General features: G+C 39.1%; 1 protein-coding gene across 1 annotated transcript; it reads right to left on the bottom strand.

Moving 5' to 3' along the window:
* Positions 1 to 2545: 2545 nt before the first annotated feature.
* GJD2 (gap junction protein delta 2) lies at positions 2546 to 5097 on the bottom strand. The gene is made up of 2 exons (XM_038139367.1): positions 4426 to 5097; positions 2546 to 3754 (listed from the first exon to the last, which is right to left on the bottom strand). The coding sequence occupies exons 1-2, from the start codon at positions 4494 to 4496 to the stop codon at positions 2911 to 2913; spliced, it is 915 nt and encodes a 304-aa protein (XP_037995295.1). The 5' UTR covers positions 4497 to 5097; the 3' UTR covers positions 2546 to 2910.
* Positions 5098 to 21349: the final 16252 nt, after the last annotated feature.

Raw genomic sequence — 21349 nt, 5'->3', positions numbered from 1 at the left:
GTAAGAAATGAAAAATAACAATTCAAAAAGAAGGTTAGAATAACTGATCTCTTGACACATTTAATCTCTCATCTGAAATATGAAAAGCCATATTCCAAGTATGGTGGATGATGTTTCTGTTGATCAAAATATAAGTCTTTGCCTACTTTATCACTGATCCTGTTACATAAATCAGCATTTACATTTCCTGATATTCTTCTCTTTGGACAAATCCAAAGAATCCAAACTTACTGGAGTACAAATGTGCAACTACATTAAAAAAATTAAATTAACTGAGTAATTTGTGTTGACTAATATAAACAGATGCTTTCTAAATAGTACCTTAGAATTTTAAAGTATTAAAATCTTATCGCTTTCAAGACATGCACCTTCACTAGAGTTTGAATGAAAACTGCTATGCAGCCACTGGAAAAAACTTGCATTAGGGCTTCTGCCTAACAGGAAAATATGCTGAACCTGAAGCAAAGCCCAATGAAGTTGTTTTTTCAACTTAAATTTGCACTGGATCAAGCGCTTTGCACACAATCTCTCGTTTCTAAAACATTAAAGGAGTGCTTATGACCATCAAAGAATATTTTCCCTTTCAATATCTGTTCAAAATGAGATTTTGAAAACCATCCCAGGACTCTGCAAAATGAAAATCAGACTTGGATTTGTGTGTCAAATAATAATCTTCAGAAGCTTGTTATTTTGCAGATGGAGATTTTAGCTGCCATGTTGTCCTTCTAAAAATAACATGCAGTTTTCCAGTGAGCATGCAGTCAACTAGCAATATCAGTGTGCGTTTTTATCACAAAGAATTTGAGAAATCCATCTTTAGAGGTTTCTATAATCAAATCAGGAAAACTCTGAAATTTATACATAAGGAAAAATATTTTTAAAATCTTTAAAAACATGACACATCTTTAATGCTTCACAGTGGAAGAAAAAAGACAACAGATGAATGTGATAATGGATAGACTATCTAAGAATTAATCAACACTTTTTAAAGTGACAATGCTGGCAAACGACAAGAATGGAATGTTAAGGTATTTGTTGTAAGCCAAGAGGAAAAAATCTATATGCATCATCTCCAAGCCAATATATAATAAAATCCATTTTCAGGCTTGACAAAAAATACAATCAAAAGGCCATTTGTGACTCTGAGCCCACGTCTCTTTCTTATGTTATAAAGTACCCCTAGATTTTCCAGCACCATTTTGGCCCTTTTCTTTAAAGGGCTGATACTATTTAGTTAGAAATGCACTTGTATGTTTTTTAGTCCTGATCCAACTCCTACTGTTGCCAGAGAAATATTTCTGTTGAATTTTAAAAATGTTTTAAAAAATCATGGAGTAAACCTTAGTATTCTATTCTGTATTAAGATAATTGCTGTTAACAGAGATTCATTTGAGACTGCCCCAGTGGCTTACCAGTAAGTTGATGGGACATGAATAACATATTTCTTAAACCAGCTGTAAGGCAGAAAAGCTGAGGTTACTATTTCAATTCCCTGATGAAAAGCTGCAATTGTTTCATTTATGGGTAAATGTATTCTGGCTTTCCTAGAGTGACCTTGGCAGCCGACTGTGTTGCCCTTAGTGTCAGCAGAAAGAAGGCTGTTGGTGTCAGTGGGCTTTGGATCAGGCATTAAAGACAGAGGAAGCTTGCTTAAGGAGGAAAACAGGCAGAAAAAACAGTCCTGATTTCCCAGGTTTTGTCGCTTAGAGTTTAGAATACCAACAAGACATTTTAAACCCTGAAGAATAATCGTAGTAAGTCAATTATTATAACCCTGTATGTTTTTTTTACAATTGTATACAAGAATAAAGAACAAATTTCTCTGGCTTACAAAAAAAAAAAAAGGCAAGTATTTATTTATCAATAGATACTTTAGCTGCTTTTTACACCATTGCAATGACTAAACAAATAGCATAAAATAAACAAAAGAGAGTACAAAATCATTTCACTCCAGTTGGTATCCCAAGACACCTTTTGACTAAGTACAGAGTTAGATGTTTCAAGTATGGCACTTATATAAATAAGAGCAGAGAAAAGATGATATATTCACAGTTAAATGCAATGAACTCTCTTCCTTTGGTATGTGTGTCATCATAGGTGATTGTAGGTAAATGCATAACTTGGCTGGCATGAACCAACTCCATCTTATTCATGCACATATTAGGGAATCAATCAAAATGTACTGATATATTCTGCAGATCGCAACTAATGCAAGATGTTTAAGGTCTCTGGTGTGTGTGTGTGTGTGTGTGTGTGTGTGTGTGTGTGCGGACAGGCAAAGAAAAAATGGCAAAATTATATTCAGCATTTATTTTTAGCATGACTAATTGATGCACAAACCATGATAGAAAATAGCTAGTAATACACACCAGGAATAAAGTCTGTAATTTAGACAAACAAAATAAGACATCTGTGAGATACGTGAACGCAGATATCCTGACTGAGCTGTAGTTAGGTTCCTTACAGTGTGCTTACCCTCCTTTTAAAACATGCTTATGCCTGCACATTGCAACAGTGTCCCCCACCCCACCCCACCCCATATAGAGTATCCTTGCAGAGTTTTTGATATGAACATTCTACACATTTACAACAATTAGTCAGACAGTTCAAACTGTAAACATCCTAATGATGACCAAAAAGCTGCTTCACTGACAGATAAAACCCAATCATTAGAAAGAAAAGTAGGAATAATAGTAGCTGTGCTGTAAGGCTAGGTCAAGCATGGTTTTATAGCTGTTTTTTCAGTCTTTTATATAGCGCTGCATTTTGCAGCTAGTTCAGTAAGTGGAGATCCAATACCTTAATGGCTTTCTTGGTGGCTTGATAAAATGCTTGCCTAAGCAATGTACCTTTCTCTAATGGTATCTGGGTCTGTTCCACCTGGCACAGTGTTTCAGTTCTGTCACAGCCTCACACATAAGCTGAGTCACTTGACTGAGTCCTGCCGAAGTTAGGCATGCTCATTCTTGGCAGGTCCTTATTTCTGATTTCATATATGGATTTCCTTTTTGCCTGTACTCCTCTCACTGCCATTTTGATCTTTCTCCAGCCCAAGTGGTTCAGTTCTGCCAAATTAAGCACCACACAAATCCCACTGACAGCAAACATGAATACCAAGAATACAGTCTTCTCAGTGGGTCTAGAAACATAGCACTCTACTTCTTTAATGCAAGGGTATCTGTCACATTCGTACATGGAAGGGACATTGAATCCGTACAGAAAATACTGTCCCACTAAGAATCCAATCTCTAGGGCATTTCGAAAGACCACTTGGATGATATAAAATCGAGAAATGCCTTCTTGCCTCCTCATCTTTGATTTTGTAGTTCTGATAGCAGGATTGGGGATTTCCTTCACTTCTAAGCAGTCTGGTTCTGCCTCTTTGGTGGAGTTCTCAGTGTTTTGCAGCACCCCATTGACAATCGTGTTCTTGATTTTCTTACTGTCCTCACGCTTCATTGAATCCTGGTCCCTTTCCAAGGTAAGGAAGACAGTGGAGTACCTCCGTTCCCTTTGTTTAGCAGACTGGTGAACGGAGTACGTTATGAAGCACAGGCTGGGAGTGCACACCATGATGATCTGGAACACCCAGTACCTTATGTGAGAAATGGGGAAAGCCTGGTCATAACAAGCCTGGTTGCAGCCTGGCTGCAGCGTGTTACAGACAAACATCGTTTGCTCGTCATCGTACACCGTCTCCCCTACAATGGCCACAATGAGAATTCTGAAGATCACCACCACGGTCAGCAGGATCCTGCAACAGAGAAGCCCGTCAGTGCGCGCCGCCGCCGCGCGGCCGGGAGCTGTCCAGTGCTGACCGGGCCCCGGCGCCGCCGCACCGCGGACCGGCACCGGCCCCGGCACGGGCACGGGCACCGACACGGGCACCGGCCCCGACACCGGCACCGGCCCCGGCCCCGGCCCCGGCGGCTCGAGCCGGCCCCGGTCCCGCGCGGGGGGCGCGCAGGCTGTGCGGCATCGCCGCGGCGCGGCCGTGTGCCACAGACCGCGGCCGGCCGTCAGCGCTGGCCCCCGCCCGGCCCCTTCGGCCGATCACACGGGCCCTGGGGCCCCCGAGAGCACGGCCGGGAAAGGAGCGGGGCTGCGCCGGCAGCGGGACCCCGATGGCAGTGGGGTCTCCCCGACGACCGTCCGGTGCCCCGTGGCTCCTCGGGGACAAGGACGGCGGCGCTTGCGGTGTCCCCGCGCCTCCGCGCCCCGTGCCGCATACCAGCCTCCCCAACACACACGCATAAACACACGCAAACACACTCACACACACAGCACACGCGAGCTCCGGGCGCACCCCGAAAGAGCCCGGCCGAAGGGCACCGCGCAGCCGGGACCGACCGTGCGCCGCCGACCGCCCGGCCGGACAGGAGAGGATCCCCCCCGTGCTCCCCGTAGCTCTCCCGCGACCCTTACCTCCCTATCATAGTAGAATGCTGCTGCACGGCAGCTTCCAGTAGCCTCTCTAGAATAGTCCATTCCCCCATCGCTGTTCATCCGGAGACAAAGACTTTGGCAAGCGTAGGGGATCTCTTCACTTCTGCCTTCTTTCACCCCTCCTATTTTTTTTTTTTTTTTTTCAGGGGGAGGGAAAACAAACCGAAGAGCAGCCCGTCTCTACTGCCCGCAGTCCGGTGGCGGGAGGGCGGCTGGAGGCAGCAGCCCTGCCGGGGGCTCCCGGCTCGGCTCGGCTCGGCTCGGCTCTGCGGGGCTTGGGGCCGCTCGGCAGCCGCCACCGGCCCGGCCCGCTCGACTCGTAGCGCGCCGCGGCGGGCGGACCGGCGGCGTGGAGGGAGGAAGGTTGGCTTTAATGTCTTGCTGCCTCTAATCTGCCTTTAAGTAGTCTCCGCTTGCGTCACTGACAGGTTGGTGGAGAGCAGCCAAAAGCAGCGCTCGGATTTTCCCATTTTTATTATTCCGGCGAATACAAACAAGTAAATGCAATAAAAATAAATGAAATAAATAAACGGAGGAGGAGGAGGAAGGGCGGAGGAAGGGCTGCCCCGGCAGGCACGAGGCTCATTGTGCAGCCCAGTGCCTCCTTGCCGGAGCGCCCCGGCCGGGCGCCCGCTGCCCCTCCGCCCCCGCCCGCCGGCACACCCCGCGCTCCGCCCGGGAGCGCAGCCCCGCCAGCGTCCGCAACGCTGCTCCGGGGCGGCAGGGTGACACGGCAGCCCCTCCAGCCACGGAAGTCCCAAGGGGTTGCTGGGCTTTGCCTCGCTCCTGGAGATCAAAACAGCGGTGGAATACAGCAGTGACCTTACTTGTTAGAACTGCTAAGCTCCGGAAGATATTTGAATTCAAATTGCATCCTTATTCTCCCCTGATCACAGTTATAAGAATCACTGCGGGGAAATGAAGCTCATTTGTTCCGATTTCAGAGAATTCTGAGACTAAGATTGTATTTATGCTACAAAAGACACCAAATCTTCATGAAAAGCATCTCTAAACAGCACAGGAAAAAAGTATCTTGACTAAATCCCTGCATTATAATCAGTCCACACATTTTGCTCTCATAAACAACTGTGTTTAAAATAGTTTTTTTCATTTTACAGATACCCTTACAGACTGTACCTGAGACATCACCAAACATTTCCACACAAAATATTGGTACCAATTGGAATTGACTTCCCCCGTGAAGCAGTGTAAAATACATTCTCATATTCTGCATATTTACAAAATAATCAAGTGAACCTTCACACCTGCTCAACTAATCTCATTAAAGAACAATATAAGAAAAATTCTTATCGGTCTTATCATAATATTCCTACCAGTGAACTCAGTAAAATCAAATTTTTTCTAAAGCAGAACTGCATAGGTCATAATAAATAGTGTAGTCTTTTTTTTTTGTTTTTTTTTAGCTAATGAACCAATTCCATGCTACATTAAAGATGTTAAGTGTTTTCTGAGTAAGTGGGACCATGCTTCATCTGTGCAAGAAGGCATCTGTATGCTTTAGACTCCCCAAGGTTTGCTGTCTTTTCATTTGGACTATGCAGATGGTCTCTGCTTCACGTGATACTGGGTCAGTTGACTGATTGAATTAGGAAAGTATCAAACAAGAGAGGATCAGTGAATACACAGAACTTTTGCACAGAAATGGAGAGATTTTTATTCTCTCCCAGTCAAGAGTCTTTGGCTTTTTGTATATTATTTCTAAAAATTGCTGCTACCACACCAAAGCTAAAAAGAAGAAGTTGGAGTTTGGTTTGGTTGGTTTCAAGAGGACTGTGGTATCTATCCAGCTACCCTGACTACTGGATGTCTCATATAGACCAAAATTGTCTGTTTGCAGATGGATCTGAAGAAGAGAGAAATTAAAGCAGTAAGGGAAGCAGTAAGGCATGTGTAGAGAGAGGGCAGGGAATATGCTAAGAAGCTAATGATGATAATCCTATTTACCACACCAAACAGAGGGAAAACCCACAATAGAAGTTACTGAAGAGAGGAGAGAAGATTTTGGTCCATAGAGAAATAACAGAATTTCTACAAAGGAAAGCTGTTCTCTGATACTGGGATAGAAAACTGCTTTATCTGAGCTTTTAGGACCCTTAAATGAAAAGAATTACATACTGATCATATCAAAAACTGGTCTATTAGTTAAGAGTTAATGTTTGCTGTGTTCCTGACAGCCCAGTCATGAAGACAAGGAGGTGAAATATCATAAATGAATTCTGCAAACATATAAGCATTGTTATTAAATTGCTTTTGATTTAAAAATGGTTTAAAGTTAAATTCTTTCAGACCTTCTTTTACAGGAAGAACATCTCATTCTGGAATACCTGACATCTCCTTTTTCAGCAGTAACCTCATATGACACCCTGCAACCACATTCACACTACGATACTTTCTCTTGAGAAAATTTACAGGACTTCGGACCTTGGTGAGGTTTAAAAAAAAAATTCAGTGAGAAGGCCAACATTCATTTTATGTGGCTAAAAAAATCAAAGGAAGTTTCTATACCTCAAATTTACATATATGATTTCTGAGGCTATGAATTTCTGTCCTTTATCTGAGGCCTGACTTGCTGTCAAAATAGAAGTAATAAGAATCAACATGATGTTCTCTGAATGTTTTACACATCGGTGAAAAGTGTATGAAGAATGCAACTAACTGCATTTCCATTATCCTTTATGTGAGTTACAGCAACCTCTGGACTTATCTGACAAATTGTCTAAATCAAAAAGTACTCAGACTATGTATAGTCATGACTGTAAGTTGTAGACGTAAGAAGATTTTCAGCTTCTAAAGGTTCATCTTAGTTTTTACACCATTCCCCTGAATGCTTCAGCCGATGGTAAAGCCAGGATTTGCAGAGCAGCAGGCTGACAAAGATGCTGTGGATGTATATTGCACAGCGTACATATTCAGACTGGAAACCCATGCTTACATTTCATTCAAAAGCATTCAGGATTATCAAAACTTTATATCTCCTGGCTTACGAAGAACGGTTTCCTAATGAAACAGCAATAACAGTTTGCAACAGGGCTAAGCTTGTTCTTGTTCAATATTTTTATCTGTTGCATAGGAAGGAAACAAAATCAACTTGCTATTCCATACATAGGCTTTTGGGTGGTACGGTGTATTTTTGTTCCTCTTGCTTTGCAGTCAAAGAGAATAAGTATTCCTGATCCATCCAAATTCAGTATAAACTCTGTCATTCCTAACAGGATCTCAAACAAGCTTTGCAAAAAGAAAATTCAGTCTGCATGTGTTCAAAGATGCCAGTGCTGTGATATTAATTTCTGATGAAGTAATATAGACTAAGTTGATCTTGGATTAGGTCTGAAGAATGAGACTGTGTGTGTCCTCAGTTTGAAGCCAAACTGAGGTTAATCTGTCTGTAAGAAGCTGTAGGCCAGATTCTCTCTAAGAAATCCAGCCCTTTTGCCCTGATCTGGTTTTGTAAAGGGTCTGGAGAGCAATCAAGTCTTGCAGGATGCACATTCCTCCAGGATGGAGCGGAACAGACTGAGAGCAGAACTGACACATTTGGCTTGTCTGTCAGACCCCCCTGCAACCTGGATGTGGATGACATGACAGGGTCAGGTTGAGGTAGCCACGTGGCCAGTGCTGTAAAACAGTGTGCTAAACAGCATTATTCCCCTGCCTCACTGCTTTCTCTGCTGACGTTTACTAATGTAAAAACACAATACAGACTTTACATGAGCCTTCCACACTCACTGCCTCCTTTTAAAATTATACATTCATTCTAAATTTACTCCAAATATTTTATCTTAAAATAAATCAAATCAATTATTAGTACTATGCCAACAATTTTTGCGGCTGCTTGCAGTGGATCCATCATCATAACGTATGAATGTATGTCATATTTCTATTCTAAAATTGCATGGCAAATGACTGTATTTTATTGTTACATTGGAAACCACTATTTCCACCATTTGTAGCAAACTTGAAGCAAATAAATGAAATAAATTAAAATTAAATCAAATTAAATAAATATAGGCTATTAATAAAGAAAATAATGGAATTTTCTTTCAACAGTTTTTGTGAAAAAATTATGTTGCCCTATAGCTGTATAATATATAATGTGACTGCATTTTCTAACTAATGTCACAAAAGAGAGATTTTTCAGCATTACTTTCATAAAGCTTTAGAAAATTCTTTGGAAGACTGGTATGATAAATGTTTCACTCCTGACAGTATTTAGTGTAGTCCATGAAATCTAAGTCATTAGCTACTAAACTGAAAATGTCTTTTTAAGACCTCTCATAGCCATCTGCTATGCTCTGTTTCCATTTGGTGCCATGTGTGTATTAATGAAATGATTGCATCAGATTAAATCTTTTATTCATAAAATCATCTAGGTCATCTGCTTCTACCTACAGTTTCTCTCTCATTAAAATGAGCATTTGTGTGTACATTGCCTCCCCACTGTATGAGTACAATTCCAGCAATTAGCTGCTGAATGTAAATCTTAATAAGAAATCCCTCTCCGTGTCTTTTTCTCAAATGAAATTCCCTCAAAAGATAACTCTGGTATATCACAGCAGAGAAAGTGTATTTTTTCTGCAGTTTTGAAAGTAATGACTTCCCAAAAGATAAAATATTTGGATGTGCTAATGGCTTCAGTCCTTCACAAGAGAAAGCAACATTGCAATAATACTCTTTTTGCTGCCAAGAAATGGGTAGCACACTCTTCCCATCCAGTCAGCAGCGTTTGTGTCAAAGCTGTCAGTTGCAGGGTGGGCTCCTGTGGTCCTTGTTGTGAGCATGGAATAGAGCCTGCATTTATATGTTGCATGCTTGACAGTAGCAGTGTCAAGTGCACAGAATTCAGGGTTTCCTGTAATGCACAAACAGACAAAACAGTTAACTTAATAATCAAATTAAGACTGTATTATGCATCAGAGGTCTACATCTACAAATGAAGATTGCAATGAATGGAAAACTATTCAGGAAAACAAAGAATGTAATCAGTGAAGAAGGAATAAATCTATGAATAGTCATGAACTTTGAAAGTGAGGGTTCATAAGTCATGTTGAAACTCCATAACTATTCTTGTGAGGGGGGTAAGAGGGCTACCATAAGAAACACTCCCAATGGGTGCAGGTACTAAGTAAATATTCCACAATCTTCTGAACTAAGGGCATTTAAAATATCCAAATATAACTGCTTTAACAAAAAAAAAAAAAGTATCATATTTTCCTAGTTACAGAATATTTTATTTCCTGACAGAAAAAAATCACCCAAGTTTTATGGGGCTCTTGTAAGCTGTCCACAGGGACCTTTCTATGCAGAAATTAACAGCTCAAATCAATTTCCTAGGAAATACCTTGGACCTATATAGTGAATTACGCTTGCATTTACTTCTGGCATATTTACAGCTCCTAATGCAGCAGCATTTGCACTTCTTGCAAACTCAGATTTATTTGCAGGTAGGATGCAGCCAGGGGAAGGAAAATATCTTTGAAACAAATACTTATTACTCGACAGGCTCTGCAAAGAAATACAAAATAAGTAAAATATTCTACTGACCAGGTCATCTGCTGCCAGTCTGTTGAGTTTCCTTTCTGACTCTCACCAATCTCAAAAAAGTACTCACATTGTGCTAAAGCATCCAAACATCCATTAATGCAATTTCATGGATTATGATGACCTAAGTGTAAATTTGTAAGTCAATCTTATGTGAGGTTTTGCTTCAGTTTTCTTTTTAAGTTTTCATAAACACTAATGAAAGAGCCTTTCAAAAATACCATGGACAGAAAAGAGTATGAAGGATTCCTCTACAAACAGATTTAGTACACATTTTAAGGATGAAAATATATCTACATACTAATATAATAATTAATTCAATATGAGAGTAAAAATTTTTTGCTGTTGAACAAATTATTTTATTCCTAGAGTCTATTCTTTCAAAGACACATATTACAAAATAAATGTAGCTTAAAATAACTGATTAGGGCATTGTGGTAAAATACTAGCCAATTATACCATCAGTATGCTAGAGCCAATGCAGAATATTGTTAGACTCAGCTTGGCAAACCTTATTTTTCCCTTTTCCATCAAAAAGAGTTATAAATTTTCATCAGAAGAAACATAATTAAATTCACTTTAATAATACCTTTAAAAATTTATATTGTGTCATAATATCTCCATCCTGTGGTAGTAAATTTTCATTGTCATAATAGCAATTCCCACTGGCTTTAGATGAGCCAGAATTTTAAAATCTTGAAGATATTTATACTAGAATATTTTACAGTTCCTATGACAGAATATGAATTTTGAGAAAATTATTGAATGCTTCAGAATATCCAGAACAACAGAAAAATAAGATCCAGTAATAAGAAAGAGTCCTCTCTACTGGAATTCCTGGCAGCATTTCATTTTGATGCATTTCCTATTACATACCAAAAAAAAAAAAAAAAAAAAAAAAAAGAAAAGAAAAGAAAATAAAGTCTGAGAAATCATGCTTCAGTATTTCAGCATGAATGCATTACATCAAGCACTTTTTTCAGACCTACTGCTTATCTCTGCCCTGTCTACATTTGTCTTCAGCCAAATGCTGAATCTCTGTACTCCCAGCTGCTTTCAGTCCGATGACGTGATTTACTGAGGAGTTGTTTTCCTTTGTTTTGATTGCTACACCACCATATGTCTTCAGCATTCCTGGTGCCCCCACTCTTGTCCTCTCCCTCCCCATCTCACCAGTCACAGAAGGGAATTCACATTACATTAAAGCTTCCCTTCAGAAGCCAGGCTGAAACAATCCCTTGAAATAACTGGGGCATTCAAGTGATTGACTTGAAAGTAAACTATGTCAGTGAACGGGAGTGAAAAAGCAGGATCTCAGTAAGAAATGCAGAGGGTTTTTAATTCTTCTGTCATTCAAAGATTCTACAGTTGTAACAAAAAAATTGTGAAATATATTTGATATTAATTCTATTCCAGATACATAAGGTATAAATACATATTCATGGGTGCTCGAATGTATGTATTTATGCATGTGTGTCCTGGCTGGGGAGTCCTAGGTGGTGAGACAGAAACTGTTGAGGTGCAAGGTGGATCAAGTCAGGGTGCAGAGCTGAAAGCCATCCAGCGGGATTTGCACATCACTGAATAAGATAAATGGCCAGTGCTCCACCTCTACACTGTGCCATAAATAGTAGCAAATGTTCTGGGGGGGTGGCTGGATGGATGGAAAAAGACCAATTGGCAGCACAGAGGGAAACCTTCTGGGCTACTGAATTGTGGCAAGATGTCGGCGCCTGGGTAGAGAAGCTGGCTGTAAAAGTACATCAAGAGATGAATGTGTGCCCAAGAGCTGGGCTATGGAAAAACACCACAATGGATTGGGCTGCCAAGATTAAAGTGTCCCAGGTGGATCTGGACTGACAACATAAGGGTGAATATTTCTGGCTTGGTGGGCCCATGACACCTCAGGTCATCAGGGAAGAGACGCATAATCCAGATGGGTCTCATGACTGAGGGGTGAATTTGACCATGGACGGTATCTCCCAGATTATCCATAACTGTGAAACATGCACTGGAATCAATCAGGCCAAGTGGGTAAAGCCCTGTGGTGTGGGGGACCATGGTAAAAACATAAGTATGGGGAGGCCTGGCAGATTGATTACATCACCCTTCCCCAAACCGGCCAAAGCAAGTACTATGTGCTGACCATGATAGAAGCAACCACAGGTTGGTTGGAGACCTACCCTGCGCCTCATGCCACTGCCCAGAACACCATCCTGGGCCTCGAAAAGCAAGTCCTGTGTAGACATGGAACTCCAGAAAGAATTGAGCTGGACAATGGGACTCATTTTCAAAATAACCTCATAGACAGCTGGGCCAGAGAAAACGGTATTGACAGGGGGTGTATACTCTCTATCATGCTCCAGCCTCTGGGAAAATTGAGCGGTACAATGGAGTGTGAAAAACCACACTGAAAGTAGTGGGTGGTGAAACTTTCAAACATTGAGATTTACATTTTAGTGGAAATTAGTTAATACCTAATTAGTTAACACCTGATTAGTCAACACTACAGGTTCTACCTCTCAATCTGGCCCTGCTCAGTCAGATCCTGCTTACCACAGAAGGGGAGAAAGTCCCCCATAGTGCATATGAGGAATGTGTTGGGGCAAAGTGTCTGGATTAGGCAAAGGCAAATCCATCCATAGGAATTCTCCAGGAATCCTCTTCTATGAGATTACTGAAGTGAGTTAAATTGGTTCTGTGGGGAAAATATATTTAAATTCCACAAGGTTTTAGACTTTGTTCCAAGATCCTAGGTGAAAGCTATTGAATTTTGGCTTTCAGTGACATTAGTACATATGGACCAAGAATATATAGTCATGGATTTGAGAAAAAAAAAAAATCTTACATACTTTGTGGAGTTCATTAAATATTTTTTAAATTATTTTCTAATTAATGTAAGTTTATAAATATTCAGTAGTATCAGTTTTTTAGTCTAGAATCTTTAATGTAGAATTTAGACCTATGCACTTTTACTGGAAATTACCAATTTATAGAGCCAGAATGCTTTCTCAGACCCATCTCAATCATGCACATCTGAAATTTCGCAGGTGGTGATTAAAACTGGCATTTTAGTGAGTTCCACAACTGTTAGTAGCAAACAGCATCTGCTCCGTACTGTGCAACATGCTTTGTTTTCATAACACCATTTGTTAATCTTTCCTAAAGAAAAAAATTTCCAGGATGAGTATTGAAGTAAATTTTTGTAATGTTTCCATTTCAAAATGGAGCAAAATCAAATTCAGAATATCAATTTCTCTTATCCCACAGGAAATTGAATGCTTACCTATAGATTCTGCAAAATATTTCATGTTCTGAAATATTCAAGTCATAACTATATTTTTCAGAATCAATTAGAAATGGTGTACTTTCAACTATAATGCAGGAATCTGTGACACAACAAGAGAAAAAGATAAATTCAATCATTTATGAAACACTGTAGGACAGCTGCAAATGTGTGTGATTTATTTATGTGTTTTTAAGAAAAGGATAAATCAGCATTATGTAGATTGGAAGTTACAGTTTATTTTTCTAGATGATACTGAAACCCACATAATTTCTTGCATAGGTTAGAGCTGCTCAAGGGCTGGTCTGATTTATGTACACCTTATGCAAATCTGTCCTTGTTTGAATCAAGTATTTACTTGGCATTTGAGATTTAGAAATTCTGCTCTGCAGAGTTTGCAACCCTTTTCACACATTTCCTGCAAGAACCTGAGGATTGTTTTCCTCTGATCAACCAAGCTATCACTGATTTATAGGAAAAAAAAAGAAAAGGAAAATTTGTCATGGTACCTTGCTTCATGACATCACTAATCTAAAGCTGTGTCTGTTCTACAAGTATGAAAGAACATGGAGAGATGTATCTTCCATTACGCTGTCCACACCTTTACCACATTCCCAGGAGCTGGGGCCTGGGTTGGGCAGGCTGGCTCACCCTACCAGCAGCACCAAGCATCTCTTTGAGTCACCCCTGGATACGTTTCCCACTTGTGCTTGCCCAGCTCCACACCTTCCTGAGGATCAAAGGAAACTGAAGGGCTACATTACACACCCTAGATTACACACTTCTTGTGAGGCTAAACACCTAAACCAGAGCCTGAACCACAGAGTCTTTAAAACATTTGTCAGTTGAACTTCAAAGAAGGCAACAGGGTGTGAATGTCATGTATTTATATTCCCATGCAAATGGATAAATATTTTATATCGTAAACATTTTTACCAACTATTGATTTTCACCAGTTGCTAAGATATATTGCCAATAATGCATCAGGTTTTACCTATGTTTTCTTGGTTTTTTTTCAGGTTTTCAGGCATCTCTTACACTTATATGTGTTTGTATGTCTATACCTGCCAAAAACAGAATAAAAGAAATATATTTTCTTCAATAACCCTCTACATAATATCTTCATTTCACACACAAATTCCTGATGACAGAGTCACTCAGACTGTATTCAAGCCCATAAGGAGGTCATATCCCACCTCCTAACATGGGACAGCAACTCTCCCTTTCCCCATCCTGATTTACTGCTCAGAGGCAGGATGAAACACATTCTTCCTAGTGAAAACTTCTAAGAATGAATCTGTGAAGGACTTGTTGCATCTCGGAGACTTCCCTTTGCCTAAAAAGAAAAGAGGGTTCACAGTGAATCAAAAATCCAGAAGGACTAGGGCTCCAAAGCTTTTGATTTAATTAAGATTTTTCAGCACTTAAAATAGATGAAAATTACACACAACTTTCAGATGGGAGTTTCAAGATGCCATGGTGAGACATAGTTCCCCAGTGTTTTCTCAAAACAGACCCTCTCCTGATCTTAAAAAATAGAAATCAGTTGATTTCCAGCCCTGGTTTCACTGTATAAGTCTATCCATCCTACAGTTTTAGTGGACAAAAATCAGGCAAGGTGATTCAAGTATTTTCTGATAAGCACGTAAAGGCTCCATCTCTTTAAAATGCATTTCAATCAGTAATATGTCAAAAAAAGCAAGCATATATTAGTGGTCTGCTTTGTTGCACTAGTGTTTTTTGATACATTTCATCATTTTAACTATATGCTTGCCATGAGGGATCAGCCTTGGAACAGAACTGTATTACAAAGGGAAAAGGCTCACAGGAATGCTAATGCAATGGGGAAGAGAAAAAAATGCCAACCAGTCCCACAGGGCTTTAATAAATATTTGTGAAGCATATTTAGTTTAATTACACCAACTAGTTATCAAAGTCCCAAGCCATGCTACCTGAAATGTCAGTGCAAACTGTACCTTGGGCTTGAAGGCACAATGCACAGCAAAAAAAGATGTGTGAAATCCAAATATGACTGCCACAAAAACAAACAAAACATGAGAGAAAACATGAGCTCAAAGATAGATCAATTAATCCAAAGAGCACCAACTAGACAGGTGGATGAGTCATACACACAGTGTAAGCACAGCTTCTGCTGAATGGAAAATACGACTTAACACCACATCCTTCACTCTGAAAGACAATGAGGCCAACAAGATAAACTAAATTGGGTAGCAAGACTCCTACCTGTACCATGACTGTAGAAACATTCTCAAAGAGGAAGCAGAGTCTGAGTTTCCCCTTTTGAAAGGTCATGCTTCAGCACTTCTCAATAATGGCATTTTCTTCAGTATTTAAGATTGGGGTGGGGGCGGGAGGAAGTATAATGTAAAGACGTTGATTTTGACCTCATAAATAAGATGCTATGCTTTCTTTTCACTGGGAGGGTTGGTCAGAGAAATATATCAAGTGTATATATCAAAAGAATTAAATTAAATATATTTAATTGTTCTTTTCCCAGCAGCGGGGAAAAAACAGTCTTTCCAGAACTAGAAGATGCCAACATACTTACTTCAGGTAAGGTATGATGTTTGTCCTGCAGAGACCTATCATAGCTGCCCCTGAAACAAATCAAGCTTGCTGCCAAAATGGCTGTAATTAACTTGTTAAAATATTTTTATTTTTCATTAAGTGAATGTGTAGATAAGAAAACCAAATTACAATACAAACAGAAAAGGCAAAGTTAAAGAAGTACATAACCCAAATTCCAAATGATCTTCTGTGACTGGGTATTATTGCCTTCTTATATAAGAGAGCACAAAAGTGTTTCTTATGTATGATATTTATTATGAAAATAATTTTCTCGGAAGTCAAAAAGTATATTCAGAGGCATGCATCAGGTAGCACTAGCATCTAGGTTGAATCACACAGTTTGAAATACCCACACAAAATGCCCTTTCACAGAGACAAAAATCCACTTGTTTGTTTTTAGCTGCCATATTCAGTGGTTGATTGGAAGCATGCACTGGAGATTTACATCATAGGAAGGAAAAAACTGTTTTGGAAAATAGCCATGCCCTCACCTACTTTAGACAGCCTTACTAGTATCGTCAGCTTCAAAACAAGAGCAGTGTTTGCAAGGTCAGAGATTTATATGACCTGAGATTTTGGGCCTTTTTTCTTTTTTTTTTTTTTTAATGGACCTAAGCATATAGTGCAGCCTTTTTGTTCCACATTTAAGTTATATCTGAAGTTCTAGTCCTCCAAAGAAATACTCACTGAAGCAAAATACATTAGACTCTTCAAGACATTTTTCAAAAAGTAAATTTGTGTAAATTTTTAATCATTATAGAAATGGCTGAAGTTGGATACAGTACCCTCTTTCCCTAGCCAAATCCCTCCATTGCTTTCACCAGGCAAATTGTGGTTTTAGAAAGACCAGGGAATTTAGAAGAGAATAGCAAATGAACGTGAAGAGTTCATGTCATGAACTAACAGCAGGAATGACTTGTGACACACAGGTCTTGCTGATAGCCCAGGAATTTCATTATATACTCTTCAGTGCCATCTGCTGTAACCAGATGCATTCAAAAATTTAAGAGATAATCCAATAGCCAGTCTCAATAGCTGCATGGCAGCGAACTCTAGGCTTAGGGTTGTTCTGTGAGGCTGGAATCCCATTAAGGAATGAAGCACACATCATTGTCAAAGATGAAGAACTTGGTCTCAAGTATGGACACATTCTTTCAAAATTTTGCCTCAATTTCTTAATCTGTAGCAAAAAACCCTTTACACAATTTGCACCCATGAGAATTGTTGCTTTCACACCACAACACCTCCTCCAGCCAAGCAGGGACAGAACTGCACCTGCTGGTGTGACTTGAGAACAACTGTCAATTTCATGTTCACCCTAAGAGCTTGGGAAAGAGAAGTCAAGAAACAATATCTTCCAAGGCACAAGTTGGATTTGGGTGCCTAGACTCCATAAACCTAAACTCATAAGACAACAGCAAAGCCTTTATCTCCTCTACCACCAACCATTAAAGCTGCTTTGTTAGATGAAGAAAATATAGCTCCTTTAAGCACTATATTATCTTAATGTCTTTTCTGCAGTTATTGCAAAGAAAATAATGATGCCTTTTGTGTGCTTCTTAGAGCAAGTGTACAGTGTGATTGATTATATCAATTCTGTCCTTAAGGATTTAGAGCTCTAAAGTTCAGAGTCCTAGAAAACAACTACCTGCAGAAAAGTCATTTTTTCCATCAGGAATTCCAGAATTGTTCATCACAAGTAATATATTCCAAAGGAACATTTCATAAAATTCATGTGCTGTCATGTATTTTTGTCTGTGTAAATGATATGCCATAGCATCATAGAATCAGAAGCGATGGAAATGACTCCCAAGATCATCAAATACAGCCTTTGCCCAAATATCACCACTAAACTATAAAACAAAGGGTTACTCCATGATCTGTTTTATGTTAGCTTTAGGAAACTAAAACTTAGATAGGGACTCAATTTCTCTGGAGGCTATAGACAGACATACAGAAAAATTTTCTATACCTAAAACCTTTTAGTCTAAATAGTCAAAGGAAAAGAAAATCATAACAAGCATTTTTTTTTCTTTTTTCATACAGAGAAATTCCAGCCAGTAGCACCTGCACTGCATTTCCAGAATGGGGAGTGCTGTAGATTTAGCAAAGAAGCACCAGCAGTTTGTTGGGTTTTGCATAGCAGTATTTATCTGTTCTGTGGTATTTGTGGCATTCTCTATACTTAGATTGGCAAATGCCACAAATTCCATGATAAATTTAAACACTGTGAGTGATAAATGTCAAGCTTTTAATAGCACCCACTGTCCCTCTGTCACCACATGACCCTATTAGGAGATTGCACAATCACTATCTCTGTATAATTTCTTATACAAAAAATAGCCTTACAGCACTTTCAATGGCAAGATATTTGCTTTGTATAAGCAATGGGACTCTTTGAGTATCTCCTGCAAAAAGAAGAGCCTGCAGGATACTTACTCTTCCCGATGATTTCACTTGCTTTTTATTTACAAAAATAAAGTCAGAACGTAGTTTCCTATTTCTGTTAGGTGCCAGTACGATGGACAGAATTCACGATCTTAGTTGAAATGGCAGAAAAAGTTTGATGACAACAGGTGACAATATGTTCCATCAGAAGGAAAAATCTGCAAAACCATTGCTGCAGCCATTAAAATGCAGAATGTGACACCAGACATCACAAAAGTTTTCTCTGTCCGTTTTTTGCACTTTCAGCAGTATAGTATCTCCGTGGCACTTTTTAGTTGTAGATTGTAAGGAAAGAGTATTTCACATTGTCACTAAAAACACTCAAGCTCTGATCTCAGAATTCCAAAGTTCTGAGGTTTTCCTCTGAGCACAAAAAAAAATCAAGAATTTACTTCTGTCTTAGGAACAAGGCTACAAAATATTCACAGTTTTGTCTTACTAAAATACCTCTGGGATGCTTCTGACCAGAAATATTTTCCTTTCCATTTGCTGTGTGGTATAGACGTGATCTCTGAAACTTGTTACCAAGTCAGAGATGCTCTTCCATAGCACAGTTAAAGAGAAGGCTTAGGGAAAATATTTCTATGCATATATTTGCACAAATATGGAAAAATATGCTTCTGTGTGCATGTGTGTGTCTATGTGTCTGTATATATATGTATATATATATACTTCTAATATATACATATAAGACGTAAAGTGGTTTTTTCTTATGATTTCTTCAGTGGTTTGTCTTTAAAATCTGCTGAGATTTCTAGTTCTGCAAGAACTCTTCTTGCTGACGTATCAGAGAATCAGAGCATTGTAACCACACATACACACACAGACCTAAAGTAGACAATTTTCTTGTTTAAGGTCAATGGTTCTTATTCTCTTTAGGTTTGGGGTTTGATTTTTTTAATATAAAATAGTGACTGTTTTTGAAGACAGAAGTCTGTGTCTTGGAAATAATTTATATAATCAAAATTAAACATAAATAAGATTTAATGTGAAATTTAGTGTCAGAACGCATCTATTACATGAGGATATGGCTTATATTCCCTAAATGTTGATTTTTCCTTGATAGCAGATACTGTAAAATCACTGTGCTTCTGGATGCTGTGGAAGATGTCCCCGCAACTACTGCCCCAGCAATATGTGCCTCCCAGGCCCTTTCCTTCCCAGAAGGCAATCAGCTCCCTGTTTCACCTGTTTGCTGTCTCAAGCAGCTGCAGAGTGCTGCGGAGGGGGATACCTGTGTGGCAGGAGTCGCTGTGCTGCTGCATTTCCACTCTCTCTAGAAGAGCTGGAGTTGGAGGACCCCTCTAACATTCAGGAGCTCCTTGATTTCCCTTTGAGTGCCACCTTTTTTTTTTTTTTTTTTTTTTTTTTTTTTTTTTTTTTTTTTTTTTGCAAAAGCATGTCCAGAAGCCACATTGTAACTCCCAAGGTATTCAGGATCCTTTGGAAAGAAAGCTCATGTAGCCCTCATTATCATTGACAATGATAATGTCAATGACAATGTTAATCACTCTTTCTGGTGATCTAAACCTGAGGGGCTTAGAGATTCAGAACTAATCTTTAAGCTCTTTCTTACTGCCTTGCAACCTTCATCTTGTTTGGTACCTTCCCAGACTTATTATATCATTTACATGTTACACAAATCTATGTCAGTAAAGCTTTAAGCTATGCCTCATCCACTTTTTCCTCTTTATGAATAAATATCTACTGGTTAAAAAAATGTTTCTAAAATACAATTCATCTCCTCTACAAGAGCATACTACCCTGTATTTGGTAGACAACATTTGCGAGTTCTTTCCTGTATTTGTGAATTCTACCTTTATGATAATGGCAACATAAAATTGCCACCAGATATATTAATTTGTGCTAATGCCTACTATATTAATTTAATCCAATATTATTCACAACAGACAGCTTAATCATAAATTAAATCCATCCTTTAAATATATAACAGCATTAGAATATTCTTCCAATAATTAACATTTCTGATTGCTTATTTTTTATGTTTCAGCAATTGTAGCCATCCTCAGGATAAAAAGCAAAGGTAATTGGTAGTACATTAACTGCCTGAATTGCTTCTTTCTGAAGGGTAACGAGTGAGATTTAATAATCACTCAATTGCATAGTATTTTATTCTCTTTCTTGTGTCTTGATAATGACAGAGACTTCTGTCACAGGTTGCTTCAGGATAGGACAGGATTCAGCTGTTGCTGGAAGCAAGCATCATTCTCTGCCCAGGCCTCATATATAGTTATCCAAACAGGAGAAACTTATCTATTGTCTTCTATTTTAGTGTTAGTATTGTAGGTTAATCTGACTGTCACATATATTTAGAGTCACTTGATGTGACTAAGTATAAAACCCTCTCATTCTACATAAAAAAATTATCACTCTACAGAACTCAATTATTCAAGCCAAAATTTTTCCTATTAGTGCTATCCCTCAGGCTGACTTTCTTAAAGCTTTAGCTAAAACAGCCTTTTAAGAAAAGATTAGTACAAAGTAGACAACTCTATCAAATTTATGACTTTGCTACCATTTTTAAGGAAACTTTAAGCACAAACATCTGAAATATCTCTTTATTTCCTGTTTAAAAAAAAAAAAAATCATCCATCTTTTTAAAGATGGATGAATCACAATGATTCCTTAGCAGATACTTAGTACAGATATTAAAAGCATTGTGTTTTGATGGTAATTCTCAATTCTCCTCAAATGCCAACATGCTTATCAGTCTACAAGGAAAGTTTTCTGTAAGATCTGAGGGTCAGCCAGCAGTGGTAATACCTCAGTGCCTTTCAGTCAAGAGCATAAGTACTGGGCGGTGTTTTTCTGGCTGCCAGAACAGGCAATAAGATTTTGTCTCAGCTCTTACTGATGTATGTCAGTACTTCTTAATACTATTTAGCCCTTCCTACTGAATAAAGCTTCTTTATGTAGCTTAAAAATCACATCATACTGACTTCCACAGAATTCCTTCCTCTCCACTTTACATACAGAGCAGCAAGGAGCTGCAAAGTCAAA

Source organism: Motacilla alba, chromosome 5, assembly GCF_015832195.1.
Source record: "Motacilla alba alba isolate MOTALB_02 chromosome 5, Motacilla_alba_V1.0_pri, whole genome shotgun sequence".
Classification (NCBI taxonomy): domain Eukaryota; kingdom Metazoa; phylum Chordata; class Aves; order Passeriformes; family Motacillidae; genus Motacilla; species Motacilla alba.
The sequence above is the reverse complement of the archived record's forward strand: the minus strand, read 5'-3'. Positions and strand labels throughout refer to the sequence as shown.